The sequence below is a fragment of the Bufo bufo genome, chromosome 6 (assembly GCF_905171765.1).
Source record: "Bufo bufo chromosome 6, aBufBuf1.1, whole genome shotgun sequence".
In the NCBI taxonomy this organism is placed as follows: Eukaryota; Metazoa; Chordata; class Amphibia; order Anura; family Bufonidae; genus Bufo; species Bufo bufo.
Genome location: NC_053394.1, coordinates 425,202,878 through 425,219,211, shown reverse-complemented (window position 1 = coordinate 425,219,211; position 16,334 = coordinate 425,202,878). Strand labels below are relative to the sequence as shown.

General features: G+C 42.7%; 1 protein-coding gene across 1 annotated transcript in view; it reads left to right on the top strand.

Moving 5' to 3' along the window:
* Nucleotides 1-16,334, top strand: part of STX8 (syntaxin 8) — a 192,015-nt gene that overhangs the window by 132,255 nt on the left and 43,426 nt on the right. The window contains exon 7 of the mRNA XM_040437525.1: nt 2,628-2,729. Coding sequence (XP_040293459.1) covers nt 2,628-2,729 — 102 coding nt within the window. The remainder of the gene's footprint in view (nt 1-2,627; nt 2,730-16,334) is intronic.

The following is a 16,334-nucleotide window of genomic DNA, read 5'->3' as shown; positions in this document are numbered from 1 at the left end:
GACATAAATTGGAAAACACTCAGAGCCCAACGCAGAAACCGAGACAAGCGACCTGGGCGGGCCGGATGGCTACACGCATACTTGTCCGATGATAGCAAATCCTTTTATCTGCTCTTCGCTTAAGGGTCTCTTCACCTGAACAATCGATCTCGATAATTGGCCAGTATAAACACGTCAAGCAATCGAATGACGTATGATGATTTAATTGTTTGTCCTTGATAGTCCATTTTATGAAGACATCAAAATTATCCTTTGTCATCAGCACAATTCCTCGTGTAAACCAGTAGTACTGACACTTGCAATTCAAAGAAACGGATTAGAAAGAAACATGGTATGGCCCAGCCGCCGGATCTGCGTGTGGATTTCTGCGAATTAGTGGCCTGCATCTGAACTTGAAATAGTGGCAAGTACACGTGCAGCCCGGCATGTAGCAGTAATCTGCATGTTCATCCCATGGCTTGGCCACACCATGGTGGTATGTACAGGTGCAGTCCAGCAAAGAGCAGCAATCACCAGGAGAAACTCGCAACCTGGCCACACCATGATGGCACATGCAGGGCAGCCCAGCATGTAGCAGTACCCTGCATGTTTAAATCATGGCCTGGTGGCCTGCATCGGGGCTTGACATTTGAAACCGTGTCAAGTACAGGTGCAGTCCGGCATATAGCAGTAATCTGCACATGGCCTGGCCAAACCATGATGGTACGTATAGGTGCAGCACAGCAGAGAGCAGCAATCCCCAGGAGAACTCGCAGCCTGGCCAAACCATGATGGCATGTACAGGTGGAGCCCAGCAGATGGCAGTAATCCCCATGAGGAAACTGGCCACACCATGATGGTACGTACAGGTGTGGCCCAGAAATTAGTAGTAATCTGCATGCAGAACCCATATGTCTGGACACATTGTGATGGCACGTGCAAGTGCAGCCCGGCAATTGGCAGTAATCCTCATGAGAAACCTGCGGCCTGGCCACACTGTGATGGCACATAGTGGTAATCCACCTGCAGAACCCATGGTGGGGATGCATGGTGTGCAGACATCCTAAATGGGGTATTCCAGCCAGATAATTGAGGCCAGCAGTGGGAACCTATTTTTGTGAAAAAAATAATCAAGCTTATGCATAATTTACTAATTTTCTGCCGTTCCAGTGGTGCCCGGGTTCCTGCTGTGCTCCACTTCCTGATTTCCAACACGCCATGAAATCATGGCAGATCAGCCAATCGCTGGCCACAGTGATGACCCGCCTCAGACTGTGATTGGCACCATTCGCAGGCAATTCCTGCCACATCGGGGCATCAGCAGAAAGTGGAGTGCAGCGGGGAACTGGGCATCGCCAAATTGGTGAGGTAAGTAGAAGCCTACTCTTTTTATTCAACGGTAGGACCCCACTGCAAGCGTTTTTAATTTGGTTGGTATACCCCGTTAAACGAGCTACTTGCTATATTGTCGGTTGTCGCGTGTTTTGGACAGTTTATCTGCCCTTGTAAAAGGAGTCTTGGATATTGGGAGACAAGAACATTCCCTCTGCTTCTGGAAAGTTGTGAGGCGACCAATATGGCCTCTGCTGTCTGCAGTCTGAAGACGCTGGGTTACACCTCTCCAGCAGCTGTAGTGGAAGTCTTATTGGCCATCACCCAGCTTTCCGGGATAAAGATATTATTCAGAAACGAATAACAAATTGTTTTCGCCCTGACAAGTCTAAATACTGTATTAGCGAAGAAAGAAATCCTGCATTTGTGTAATGGAACGTAACAGCGGCCACTTAATCCGCTTGGACGCGCTATTGTTGTGCGTTGCATTGTGGGTCCGCCTGGCATCACAAAGGTTAAGCACACTACACGGCCGCCCCCTCCGCTTTCCCAAGTCGGCTCTCTCTACAGAATATACAGAATTTTTGCCGTGATTTATTTGGATTGCATTGAACTAATCCTCTTATTATTGAAAGCAATACATTTCAGAGCTGAATGTTAACCTCTCCTTATTTGGCCTCTAAAATTTCCGTGGGGTTTTATTATTTGGAAATCGCTCTTCATACTGATGAGAATTTCCAATTCACATATGAGGAGCGCAGGAGAAAATTGGTGGGACGAGAGAAAACCTATGGGAACCTGGGGGGTGGGGGGCTGAAGGTTGCACCACAAATGATTTACAAACTGGTGACCGGCGGCCATGTTTCCCTCTAATTCTAGTGATTGGTGGGGGTCACAGTCCATGGACCCCAACTGATAAAAATTCTTTCTCCATCTCGATCCTCTTTTCTGTTGGTTCTTTGTCGGTGGCGTATATTATGGCAGAGGCTCCCTCATTATGATGCCCACCTTTGCCCAAAAGGACCTTTGGGCCATTCCCGACCCGTTGTTTATTAGCAGTGCTGTTATAGAAGGAGTCCTGCACAAACTCTTGTCACCAATTTCAAAAGTAGATAGGACCAGCCAGAGCTGGCCCCCTCTCTCCAAGAGCCCGGTAGCAGCCATAGTGCCTTCCTCTATGGTACTTATGCCCTTGTTCCTCATCAGTGATGGAGACAGGAGTTGGACTGTGACAACCATTGTAAAAACGGCACCATTGTAAAAAAACGGTTGCTAACAACTTCATGTAAAGGTTCTCCAACTTTTATGTTTTCCAGAGATAATTGATGACCTGGCAAACCTCGTCGAAAACACTGACTCCAAGGTCCGCAATCAGACGAGACATGTGAAGCTTGTGGACAAGAAATCTGGATCATGTGGTAAGTCATCAGTGTCGGGGGTTGTCTGAGACCCGCACCATCTCAAGAATAGGGCTACTATGAGACCTTGTGCCATGATTGCAAGTGGAGAGGTGGATGTGCATGCACAGATGTCTCCATTCACTTTTAGCAGTGAATGAAGAGAGGGGGTGGTCTGGGGGCCCCTATATCTGAGCTAGGTACTGGTTGCATAGGTAAGACCCACACCTATCGGCCATTTATGGCATACCTGTAAAATTTAACTCCACCCATGTACGAGGCTCAAAATGCAAGATGGACTTATTAGGTAAGCTTTATACATATTTTTGCAATGAGCTCCCCCTAGTGGTGGCTGCAGGCAGGCTGAATATTATTACTTAAAGGGGACTGGAGCAATGATCCTCAGCATAGGCCATTAATATGGGGCTCTGACTCTCGGTACCCCTCCCAGTTAGCTGTAGTGCTCATTCGAGGGAAGCTGCCCCTACATTGTTTACATGGAGCTGTCGGACCATCTATGTAGTAGCAGCGGTGCAAGGCATTGCAGCGTTATCCTAGCCACGTGGCAATATCCTGCTCTACCGCTACTCAAATCAACCACATTCCCATTAGATAAAGTGAGAGGACATCTCGGTGGTGACCCATGCTAGCCGCAGGTCTACCAGTTCAGCCACATGTCCGATACCAAGCGTTTGTCTGACACCCTGAAATTCACATGAAATCATGGCTGCGTACAATAAGGTTGAGTTTGCGCATAGCAGTATATGGTGTATTTTACAAGGGGTGTGTGAATTTGGGCTTAGTCTTTTTGTTTAGTTTTTTTTTAGAATCAGGTTGCCAGGTGTTTGAAAACCTGCCAGGAATCAGCGGGACGCCCCCCTCCTTCCTCCACCTCACTCCATAGTTCACCACCCCTCCCCCACCATTCTGCTTTGAATTCTTTAAGAACCATTTTTCTCATAGTTTCAATATGAAAACACAATCGTGCAATATTGGCTCTTGTTAACCCTTCCTGGGTCGTTGATGGTGAATTTTGCGCTGGCTGGAGCATGGGTTATGAGGTTCTGCAGAATTTTTGACTGGTTATGCTGGTTATTAAAGGGTCACTGAGTTTTCAGAAAAATGTGACATGTTAAAGGGACACATCCAGAGTTTTGAGTGCTGGGACCTCCACTGATCACTAGAACGAGGAGAGAGAAGTGCTCGCATATTGCACTCTCTTTTCTCGCTGCTGGAGATAGAAGCTGGATGGGCCCATAGACCTTCTACTCAGTCCGTCTCCAGCTACGAGGAGAGAGAACGTGATATGTGAGCATTTCTCTCTCTTTGATAGGTCTCTATGATATATCAAAAGGTTTGTGAAAGCTCAGTGGCCCTTTAAGACCGTTTTAGGCCTATTGGGTCCTTTTCTGCTGACACTTTTCCTTTAAGAAGCCCTTGGTCTTTTCATCCCTATGGACGTCGACTTGATTTTTTTCACCATTAAAAATAGACCGGCCATAAATACAGGTGAAAAAATAATGACCGTCTTTCTCAATATATGAACATGAAAGTGGGGAAAAACTAGGCAAAGATATTAGCCGCCTGCGTATACGTGAAGCCTGGCCATACTGTATTTCATTATAGCAAATTCATCATGGGAGCGTCTATATGAAAGGGTTTGGAAAATCACAAGCAGGTCCCATTCCAAAGAAAAATCTGATGACTTCCAGATTTTAGAGAGATACCTTGTCCCATGCGAGATATTTGTCGGATAATTCATCGAAGGTGTTACAGAGTTTTTCTCAGTTGCTTGTCGTGATTGATAGCAGCATTTAACAGGCCCGGCCCATTAATAAACCACATAGACCATCAATTTGTAAGGAAAACCGGCTGGTTCTGGGGCGTAGGTCCTTATCCGTGGAGCTTCAGCTTCCTTTAAAGGGGTTGTTTTGAAGTTGCCTCCTATCCACAGGATAGGGATTAACTAACTGATTGGGGGGTCTGACCTCTAGGACCACAACCGATCCCGAGAACAGGTGGTCCGTTCGCCAGATCTGATGGAGCGACAGGAACCTCTCAGGTCTCTGTGGAACCGCTGGAAATTGCCAATCGCTGTACTCGGCTATCTCCGGCAGTTCCATAGAGAATGAATAGAGCGTCAGGGAGCATGTCTGACATACCGCTCCATCAGATCGGGGGAATGGGACTCCTGTTCTTGGGATCAGTAGGGGTCCCGTCAGTCAAACCCCCATTGATCAGTTATTTATTCCCTATCCTGTGGATAACTTCAATGCATTAAAACCAATGATAGGGGAAATGAGCAGTAGTGTATCTCTTATTACGACGGCTCCTGTTAGTGGTGGGATATAATAGGCAGCAAATGAACAGTGTTGTAAGCAGGAAAAATGGGTGTGTGAAGACCAAATTGAGATGACTAGACAACTGAGACAGAGCATCTCCAAAACAGAAGACTTTGTGGGGTGCCTCCAATACGCTGTGGTTAGTACCTACCAAACGTGGTCCAGTGACGGACAACCAGTGAACCAGTTAGTGGGTCATGGGTGCTCAGGGCTCACTGATCTGCTTGGGGAGTGAAGGCTAGCCTACCCATCTGGTCCAATCCCGATTGGTGAAAAGTTCAAGCTGACGCCGATACCAAGGTGTCAGATCACGCAGGGCATCACAGCCAAAGGCACTTACAAAAGGCTTGTGAGCATCATGGAAGAAGGCGGTCTGGCCTAATGAATCGCTTTTTCTATTTTATCATGTGAATGGTCAGGTGCATGTACATCTGATCCCTGGGGAGGAGATGGCACCAGGATGAACTGCTGGAAGGAGACAAGCTAGCAGGAGACAGTGTGATGTTCGGGGCAATGGTCTGCAGGGAAATCTTGAGTTCTGCCATTGACGGGGATGTGACATGTACCACCTACCTAAACATTGTGTGGATAAGTACCCCTCTTCATGGTAGATCTGCCCGCTGGTGGGTATTGGTCTGTTTCTGCAGGATAAAGCCGCGGGACACACTGCAAAACTTTGAAGAACATGAAGTGATCAAGGTGACAACTTGGCCTCCAAATTACCCAGATCTGCAGAAAAAAGTCCAATCTAAGCAACTTACAGGATCTGCTGCTAATGTCTTAAGGTAGATTTAGACAGGGTGATATTCGGGCAGATTATCAGGAACGAAATTCCCTGTTTCCGACAATCTGCCCGTCTAAAGGTGCGGCCGATGAACCAATGAAAGAGCGAAACTTCTGTTTTTGCAGGCAAGTAAATTATCGTTTTGGGCATCAGATTGTGCTGTCTAAACAGCGATCTTCTGCCCAGAAACAATGCACCTGTATCAGGACGAGCGATTTCAATAGTGATCTCTCATCCTCATACTGTGGAGGTGATCGCTGCATGTAAATGGCGCACTTCACCTCCATTTAAGGAGCAGCCAACTGTTGGGAAAGAATGCTTCCTTCCTGACAATCTGGTTCTACTTGCCCCGTCTAAATCCACCTTTAGTGCCAGATACTATAGGACACCTTCAGAGGTCGTGTTGAGTTCATGCCTCAATGGATCAGAGCTGTTTTGGCAGCAGAAGGGGAACCAATAGACTATTAGATCAGTGGATCTAATGTTATGGCTGATCAATTATTAAGTTTACGTGGGATAGTTATTTTGATTATTGTAATCCATTTTTGACGTTTTTGCCTTTTATAGAATGTGAATCAACAGCAAACTGGCTCTGGACATTGAAGGGAAAGCCGGGATATTTTAGCTCTGAACACTTCATAATTGTGAATTCTCTGTTGCCAGTCCAGGGTCAGATTGACACAGTCTTTACACTTATGGTCCACCTTAAAACTTTGACGACACAAATCCTCCTTTGGAAATGATTACATTGAAAATCCTACCTACAGACATGACTTGCACATTCCAAGGACATCTAGTCTTAAATGTAAAAACATTGAGCCATTTCCAAGAAATTCTTACGGGCAGAACCACCGAGCCCCATAGATAGACTCACCATTTATCACCACAAGCATGTGTAAATGGAATTTCATGGGAGATAAGATACACTTAGACCACCCAAACATGTTTTGGACTGTTCCTCCATCTTCCTGTAAAGTCACGGTAGACATCTCTATTACATCAGTTCCCTGTGAAACTGACATGCAATTTTTTTCCTCCTCAAAGGCAGATGGGTTTATTTTAGTTTGAAGTGATTTTGTTGATTTCACACGAACCAACAAACTTTTTTATTTTCCGTTAACCATTCTCACCCTGATTTTACACACTTAGCTTCACATGGGTGAGTTCTTTTGTAAGCCGAGCACACTAGGAGCAAGCGTTGAGGAATCTTTAAGCCAAGTAATACGTGTTCCTGCTGGTCACTGAAGGATTAGCGCGGAAGACCCTCCATTTCAAGAGAGAGAGTCCAGCTCCTTACAACCCTAGAGTGGACAGGGTGACAGAGGGCTAAGTGGATTAAGGCACCAATTTGTTAAGTTCCTTTTGATTCAAGAGAGATCAAGGTCACTTATCCCAGTTGGAGATCAAGGTCAGGGAACAAGGGTGGTGGCTTTCAAATGCCAAGACAAACCAAGCATCCCACAATGGCATTGTTATTGCCCTCCCTGGGTGGCCCTGGACTTGGAGACATTAGGATATTAGGATTCAAAAGGCTAACAATATGTTTCTGAGGGAACCACTGGGAACCAGACCAAAATAGATGGCTAACGGGAGACAAGCCAACCAAGGAAGCATAACCAAACAGGTCAGGAAGTTCTCCTTAAGACTAGTTTGATCACGGGAACTTCAAACCTCTATATTTTTTTTCCTTAATTCCACAGTTAAGACGCCTAAGCGGTTTTCATGGACGACTTAGCCAAACACTTGTGTCTTTGTTACCCTCAAACATTGGATAATCAATGAAGAAGTCTTTCTTCAGCCGTTGAATTATCTGCTTGCTCAAGAATGTTTTGAGAAGGTCACTCAAAGCTACTCATTTTCTGAAACCTAAAATATGCAAGACATAGTATTCATTATGTAAATTCCAACAGGGAGGAACTTGACAAATAATTTGAAGGACAATTGATGTTTGTTGCGTCTTGTCAAGGATATGGTGATGAGCCATGGATGTGTCTTTTTTTCTGTGCTTGTTTTTCCTGATAATATTAATGACAAATGAAATATTGTAGTAGCTTTTTCCCTGAAATATTTGTTGAAGATCAACCTTATCTTCCTTTAAGTGAAAAGGTTATTAAATAGGTATATACAGTATATACAAAAAACATATTTGCCATGTCCATCAAATGCTTAAAAAAATTAAATGAGTTTATACTCACCTCTCTAATCCCCTGTGCTGCCCAGATTCCCGCTATGTATCACATCTTGCTGACATTACGACACACCAGGAAATGGCTGGGTAAACCGCTCAGTCAGTCATTGGCGGGTCAAAGCTGAATGGCGTTTCCTGCCATACCGGACAAGCAGCAGGGAGTGAAGTACAGGAAGGAACCGGGCACCGTCGGAATGGCGGCTGCAGAGGATCAGCAAGGAGAATATCAGCTATTTAATTTGGCCGAAGTTTCCCAATTCGGGTTCGGTTCCAAGTGGTACCTTGGAACCGAACCCGAGTTTGTGAAATGTTTTTTTTACAGTACAAATTAATTTATGAAGTCATTGCGCGAAGGCTCCCACGACTTTGCGAAGCAATAACTTTGGCTCACCAGAGCCAATACATTCTGCTCCGTACAGTATGTGGGGATTGGCTCTGGTAGTTAGGATAAGCGGGCGCAGTACAGAGGCAAATACAAGTTCGTAGTTCAAACTTCAGTGTTTACTCACACATGATGCCAAAAACAAAATGTCACTTTTGTAGTGTTGGTGTTACTTCACACCCAATGGCAAGTTAATAACAGAAAGTCACCTTGGTGGAAGTTCTGCCTCAGTAAGTCCAAATACAGGCTTTAGGCGGCCTGTTCCCCTGACACACAGGTCTCAGCCCCCCAGCCCAGCACAGGCCTCAGATCCCAGCACACAGACATTGCTTCTGAGCCCAGCTGCCTATTTAAGGACCGCCAGGTGCTGACAAAACCCGGACCGGCACTTAAAATACAGTCCGGTATTACCTGGTTGTAAATCAGCCCAGCAGCACATGCTGGGAGGAAAATACCAGTTTTCCTAGACCAAACCTCTCACTGTGTCACAAGTATTAAAAATAAGTTTTATGCGAATCGACTTCAGATGTTTCATCCGAAGTCGATTCGCTCATCCCTAACCATAATACTGCCTGTATGTACAAGAATATAACTACTATAAAACTGCATTCTATGTACAAGAATATAACAACTATAATACTGCCTCCTATGTGCAAGAATATAACTGCTATAATACTGCTCTTATGTTCAAGAATATAACTACTATAATACTGCTCCTATGTACTAGAATATAACTACTATAATACTGCCTCCTATGTATAAGAATATAACTACTATAATACTGCCTGATATGAACAAGAATATAACTACTATACTACTGCCTCCTATGTACAAGAATATAGCTACTATAATACTGCCTGATATGTACAAGAATATAGCTACTATAATACGGCTCCTATGTACAAGAATATAACTACTATAATACTGCCTCCTATGTACAGGAATATAACTACTATAATACTGCTCCTGTGTACAAGAATATAACTACTATAATACTGCTCCTGTGTACAAGAATATAACTACTATAATACTGCCTCCTATGTACAAGAATATAACTACTATAATACTGCCTCCTATGTACAAGAATATAGCTTCTATAATATGGCTCCTATGTACAAGGATATAACTACTATAATACTGATCCTATGTACAAGGATATAACTACTATAATAGTGCCTCCTATGTACAAGAATATAACTACTATAATACTGCCTCCTATGTACAAGAATATACCTACCATAATACTGCCTCCTATGTACAAGAATATAACTACTATAATACTGCCTCCTATGTACAAGAATATAACTACTATAATACTGCCTCCTATGTACAAGAATATAACTACTATAATACTGCTCCTATGTACAAGAATATAACTACTATAATACTGCTCCTATGTACAAGAATATAACTACCATAATACTGATCCTATGTACAAGAATATAACTACTATAATACTGCTCATATGTACAAGAATATACCTACCATAATACTGATCCTATGTACAAGAATGTATCTACTATAATACTGCCTCCTATGTACAAGAATATAACTACTATAATACTGCCTCCTATGTACAAGAATATAACTACTATAATACTGCCTCCTATGTACAAGAATATAACTACTATAATACTGCTCCTATGTACAAGAATATAACTACTATAATACTGCTCCTATGTACAAGAATATAACTACCATAATACTGATCCTATGTACAAGAATATAACTACTATAATACTGCTCCTATGTACAAGAATATAACTACCATAATACTGCTCCTATGTACAAGAATATAACTACTATAATATTGCCTCCTATGTACAAGAATATAACTACTATAATACTGCTCCTATGTACAAGAATATAACTACCATAATACTGCTCCTATGTACAAGAATATAACTACTATAATATTGCCTCCTATGTACAAGAATATAACTACTATAATACTGCTCCTATGTACAAGAATATAACTACTATAATACTGCTCCTATGTACAAGAATATAACTACTATAATATTGCCTCATGTGTAAAAGAATATAACTACTATAATACTGCCTCCTATGTACAAGAATATAACTACTATAATACTGCTCCTATGTACAAGAATATAACTACCATAATACTGCTCCTATGTACAAGAATATAACTACTATAATACTGCCTCCTATGTACAAGAATATAACTACTATAATACTGCTCCTATGTACAAGAATATAACTACTATAATACTGCCTCCTATGTACAAGAATATAACTACTATAATACTGCTCCTATGTACAAGAATATAACTACCATAATACTGCTCCTATGTACAAGAATATAACTACTATAATATTGCCTCATGTGTACAAGAATATAACTACCATAATACTGCCTCCTATGTACAAGAATATAACTACTATAATACTGCTCCCTATGTACAAGAATATAACTACTATAATACTGCTCCTATGTACAAGAATATAACTACTATAATACTGCCTCCTATATACAGGAATATAACTACTATAATACTGCTCCTATGTACAAGAATATAACTACTATAATACTGCTCCTATGTACAAGAATATAACTACTATAATACTGCTCCTATATACAAGAATATAACTACCATAATACTGCCTCCTATGTACAAGAATATAACTACTATAATACTGCCTCCTATGTACAAGAATATAACTACTATAATACTGCTCCTATGTACAAGAATATAACTACTATAATACTGATCCTATGTAGAAGAATATAACTACTATAATACTGCCTCCTATGTACAAGATTATAACTACTATAATACTGCCTCCTATGTACAAGAATATAACTACTATAATACTGCCTCCTATGTACAAGAATATAACTACTATAATACTGCCTCCTATGTACAAGAATATAACTACCATAATACTGCCTCCTATGTACAAGAATAAGTATCTGGAATAGGGACAGAATTCTCATTTTGAATGGTTTTTAAACCATATACAATATCTCACAAAAGTGACTACACCCCTCACATTTTTGTAAATATTTTATTATATAATTTCATGGGACAACACAGAAGATCTGACACTTTGATACAATGTAAAGTAGCCAGTGTACAGTTTGTATAAAAGTGTAAATTTGGTGTGCTCTCAAAATAACACACAGCCATTAATGTCTAAATCGCTGGCAACAAAACTGAGTACACCCCATAAGCAAAAATGGCCAAATTGTGCCCAAAGTGTCAATATTTTGTGTGGCAACGTTTTTTTTTTTCCAGCACTGCCTTAACTCTCTTGGGCATGGAGTTGACTCTAGAGCTTCACAGGTTGCCACTAGACTCCTCTTCCACTCCTCCTCCATGACGACATCACGTAGCTGGTGGATTTTAGAGACCTTGCACTCCTCCACCTTCCGTTTGAAGATGCCCCACAGATGCTTAATATGGTTTAGGTCTGGAGACATGCTTGGCCAGTCCAGCACCTTTACCCTCAGTTTCTTTAGCCAGGCAGTGGTCGTCTTGGAGTTGTGTTTGGGGTCGTTATCATGTTTGGATACTGCCCTGCGGCCCAGTTTCTGAAGGGAGGGGATCATGCTCTGCTTCAGTATGTCACAGTACATGTTGGCATTCATGGTTTTCTCAATGAACTGTAGCTCCCCCACAACCGGCAACACTCATGCAGCCCTAAACCATGACTCTCCCACCACCATGCTTGACTGTAGGCAAGACACACTTGTCTTTGTTTCTCACCTGATTGCCGCCACACACACTTGACACCATCTGAACCAAATAAGTTTATCTTGGTCTCATCAGACCACAGGACATGGTTCCAGTAATCTATGTCCCCAGTCGGCTTGTCTTCAGCAAACTGTTTGAAGGCTTTCTTGTGCATCATCTTTAGAAGAGGCTTCCTTCTGGGACAACAGCCATTCAGACCAATTTGATGCACTGTGCTGCGTATGGTCTGAGCACTGACACCTCACTCCTTTAACCTCTGCAGCAATGCTGGCAGCACTCATATGACTATTTTGAAAAGACAACTTCTGGATATGACTTTGAGCACGTGCACTCAACTTCTTTGGTCGACCATGTCCAGGCCTGTTCTGAGTGGAATCTGTCATGTTAAACCACTGTATGGTCTTGGCCACCGTGCTGCAGCTCAGTTTCAGGGTGTTGGCGGTCTTCTTATAGCCTCGGCCATCTTTATGTAGAGCAACAATTCTTTTTTTCAAATCCTCAGAGAGTTCTTTGCCATGAGGAACCATGTTGAACTTCCAGTGACCAGTATGAGAGAGTGTGAGAGCGATAACACCAAATGTAACAAACCTGCTCCCCATTCACACCCGAGACCTTGTAACACTAGCGAGTCACATGACATCGGAGAGGGAAAATGGCTAATTGGGGACAATTTGGCCATTTTTGCTTTTTTTGGGGGGTGTACTCACTTTTGTTGCCAGTGGTTTGGACATAATGGCTGTGTGGTGAGTTACTTTGAGGGCACACCAAATGTACACCGTTATACAAGCTGTACACTGACTACTTTACATTGTATCAAAGTGTCAGATCTTCAGGGTTGTCCCATGAAAAGATATAAAAAAAATATTTACAAAAATGTGAGGGGTGGACTGACTTTTGTGAGATACTGTATCTAATGATCTTTTGCTGTAATATCCTTCAGTGGAAAGTCTGGTGAAGACTCTGATGTTTGTCAGTGACATGGATTTTGCTTTTCATTTAATAATACAATATTTTGCCTAAAAAGTGACTTCATGATATTAAGCCCTTTCTGGCTTGGATCGCGCTAGTACATTGGGGTAGGAGGCTTGTGCAGAACACATCACATAATCCGGTCCTGTGCGTAGCCAGAAGCTTGCAGGCATTAGCACCTAATTTTAGGATATCTTGACCAATCCACTCAAAGTAAGAGACGAGAAATGTAAATGCCCTGATGATGTAGCAGAAAACACTTGAATCTGGATATTTCCTGCTCGGGGAAGTGTTAAGTCACTAGCACAATACCAGGGTAAGAAAGTGTGTTATGCAAGGGTAGGGTTACACTGTGTAGTTTAAAGTGTAGCTCCTACAGTTTAAGTCTAGACTGGAGTTGACGTGGAGTTAAATCACAACGTGTACTCTAGTCACATCCAAAGCTGCATTGAGGATAATGCTTGCTGCCAGTGGATACTGTAAGTGCTGTGCTGCCAGATTGACGCCAGCCTGTGTAACTTAAATGTAAAACATGTAAAGGATAAATTTAGGCTATTGAGGACGGTCATACAGAGTGGACCATATTTCCCCATAATTTTCAAGCAGCGGTGGGCAGGGACAGTGTGGTCCATTCACAGGGGTTCCTCTCAAATTTTGTCAGAAGATATGACTTTCTGTCTGAGCATATCAGTTAGATGATGATGGTGATTGGCTGAATGGTCATTTCCTGTGTGTCAGGAGGGACAGGAAGTAGAGGCAGTGGAGACCTCAAACACTGGAACGGGAGCAGTGGGGGATCTGTGAGGCGAGTTCCACTTCTTTTGTTTTTTTATGCCATTCTATTATAAAAAAAAATTGCCATCAAACCACCCCTTTAATGACACGTAGAACTTTGAAGTTTGCTGTTGCAATTTATAGCAACCTACCTCAAGTTTACTGTCATTGGTACCTTGGCATTTGAAAAAAATGTTACAAATATATTATTAGGAATTTCAGCAAAGAAGTTCTCCACCTCTGTTGAGTATTGATATCAATTAGTAAAATTTGCTGTAAAATTTGTACTTTCACACACTTACATTTCTTCTAATAGAGAATGATGTAAATAGCAAATTTCTAAATCACTTAATTTAAAAAATCTGCCTGCATCCACCCGGAAAAAAAAAAAAGCTGTAAAATCATGGCCATCAGGGGTCTCACTTGCACCTAAGTTGCAGTCCACTGCCTGCTGTCAGGCAAGATCCCTCCCTGGTAACAGAGACACAGAAGATGGCTGAGAGGAAGTCAGGGAGGTCAGAGCTACCTGACATCGTCAGCCTGATTTAAAAAAAAAATGCTAATACACTGCTCCTGCTTTTCTGTCAGTTTTATTTATCTCTCCTTATCTATTCTGTTGCTTCTGAGCAAAATGCATCTAGCTGTGCAGCTGAAACAGAGGTTAATATGGCTAAAAAAACATTAGGGAAGATTACAAACGTAACTATTCTTTCACAGTTATGATTTTACAAAGAAGCACAGCCATTATACACTGCTCAAAAAAATAAAGGGAACACTTAAACAACACAATGTAACTCCAAGTCAATCACACTTCTGTGAAATCAAACTGTCCACTTAGGAAGCAACACTGAGTGACAATCAATTTCACATGCTGTTGTGCAAATGGGATAGACAACAGGTGGAAATTATAGGCAATTAGCAAGACACCCCCAATAAAGGAGTGGTTCTGCAGGTGGTGACCACAGACCACTTCTCAGTTCCTATGCTTTCTGGCTGATGTTTTGGTCACTTTTGAATGCTGGCGGTGCTTTCACTCTAGTGGTAGCATGAGACGGAGTCTACAACCCACACAAGTGGCTCAGGTAGTGCAGCTTATCCAGGATGGCACATCAATGCGAGCTGTGGCAAGAAGGTTTGCTGTGTCTGTCAGCGTAGTATGAGGGCCCGACGTCCACAGGTGGGGGTTGTGCTTACAGCCCAACACCGTGCAGGACGTTTGGCATTTGCCAGAGAACACCAAGATTGGCAAATTCGCCACTGGCGCCCTGTGCTCTTCACAGATGAAAGCACGTTCACACTGAGCACATGTGACAGAGTCTGGAGACGCCGTGGAGAACGTTCTGCTGCCTGCAACATCCTCCAGCATGACCGGTTTGGCATTGGGTCAGTAATGGTGTGGGGTGGCATTTCTTTGGAGGGCCGCACAGCCCTCCATGTGCTCGCCAGAGGTAGCCTGACTGCCATTAGGTACCGAGATGAGATCCTCAGACCCCTTGTGAGACCATATGCTGGTGCGGTTGGCCCTGGGTTCCTCCTAATGCAAGACAATGCTAGACCTCATGTGGCTGGAGTGTGTCAGCAGTTCCTGCAAGACGAAGGCATTGATGCTATGGACTGGCCCGCCCATTCCCCAGACCTGAATCCAATTGAGCACATCTGGGACATCATGTCTCCCTCTATCCACCAACGTCACGTTGCACCACAGACTGTCCAGGAGTTGGCAGATGCTTTAGTCCAGGTCTGGGAGGAGATCCCTCAGGAGACCGTCCGCCACCTCATCAGTAGCATGCACAGGCATTGTAGGGAGGTCATACAGGCACGTGGAGGCCACACACACTACTGAGCCTCATTTTGACTTGTTTTAAGGACATTATATCAAAGTTGGATCAGCCTGTAGTGTGTTTTTCTACTTTAATTTTGAGTGTGACTTCAAATCCAGACCTCCATGGGTTGAAAAATTTGATTTCCATTTTTTTTTTTTTGTGTGATTTTGTTGTCAGCACATTCAACTATGTAAAGAACAAAGTATTTCAGAAGAATATTTAATTAACTCAGATCTAGGATGTGTTATTTTTGTGTTCCCTTTATTTTTTTGAGCAGTGTACAAACTTTTTTGTCTGAAAACTCAGGTACATTTAAAAGAGGTTGTCCGCCATTACATATCATATTAATGGAATAGATCATTTCACCTTTTGTTTCAGGAAGGAGAATGGCTAGGTACACAGGTTGTCCCATACTTGCTAAACTTATTGCTGATTTTCCCTGGAGATTATGGTGTGAGGTGTACTACACATATTGGCAAAAACATTTTTTGGGGGGGCTAGCAACACCCTTATTTTTTTCAAACAATACCCTTTTCTTTGGGTCACGATCCTTTATGTGCTTTGGCATCACCCCCTGTATTTGTCTGCCAGGGCTGTCTATGATGATGCAGCCCCAGCACCAAACAAAACTAGGAAGAACCA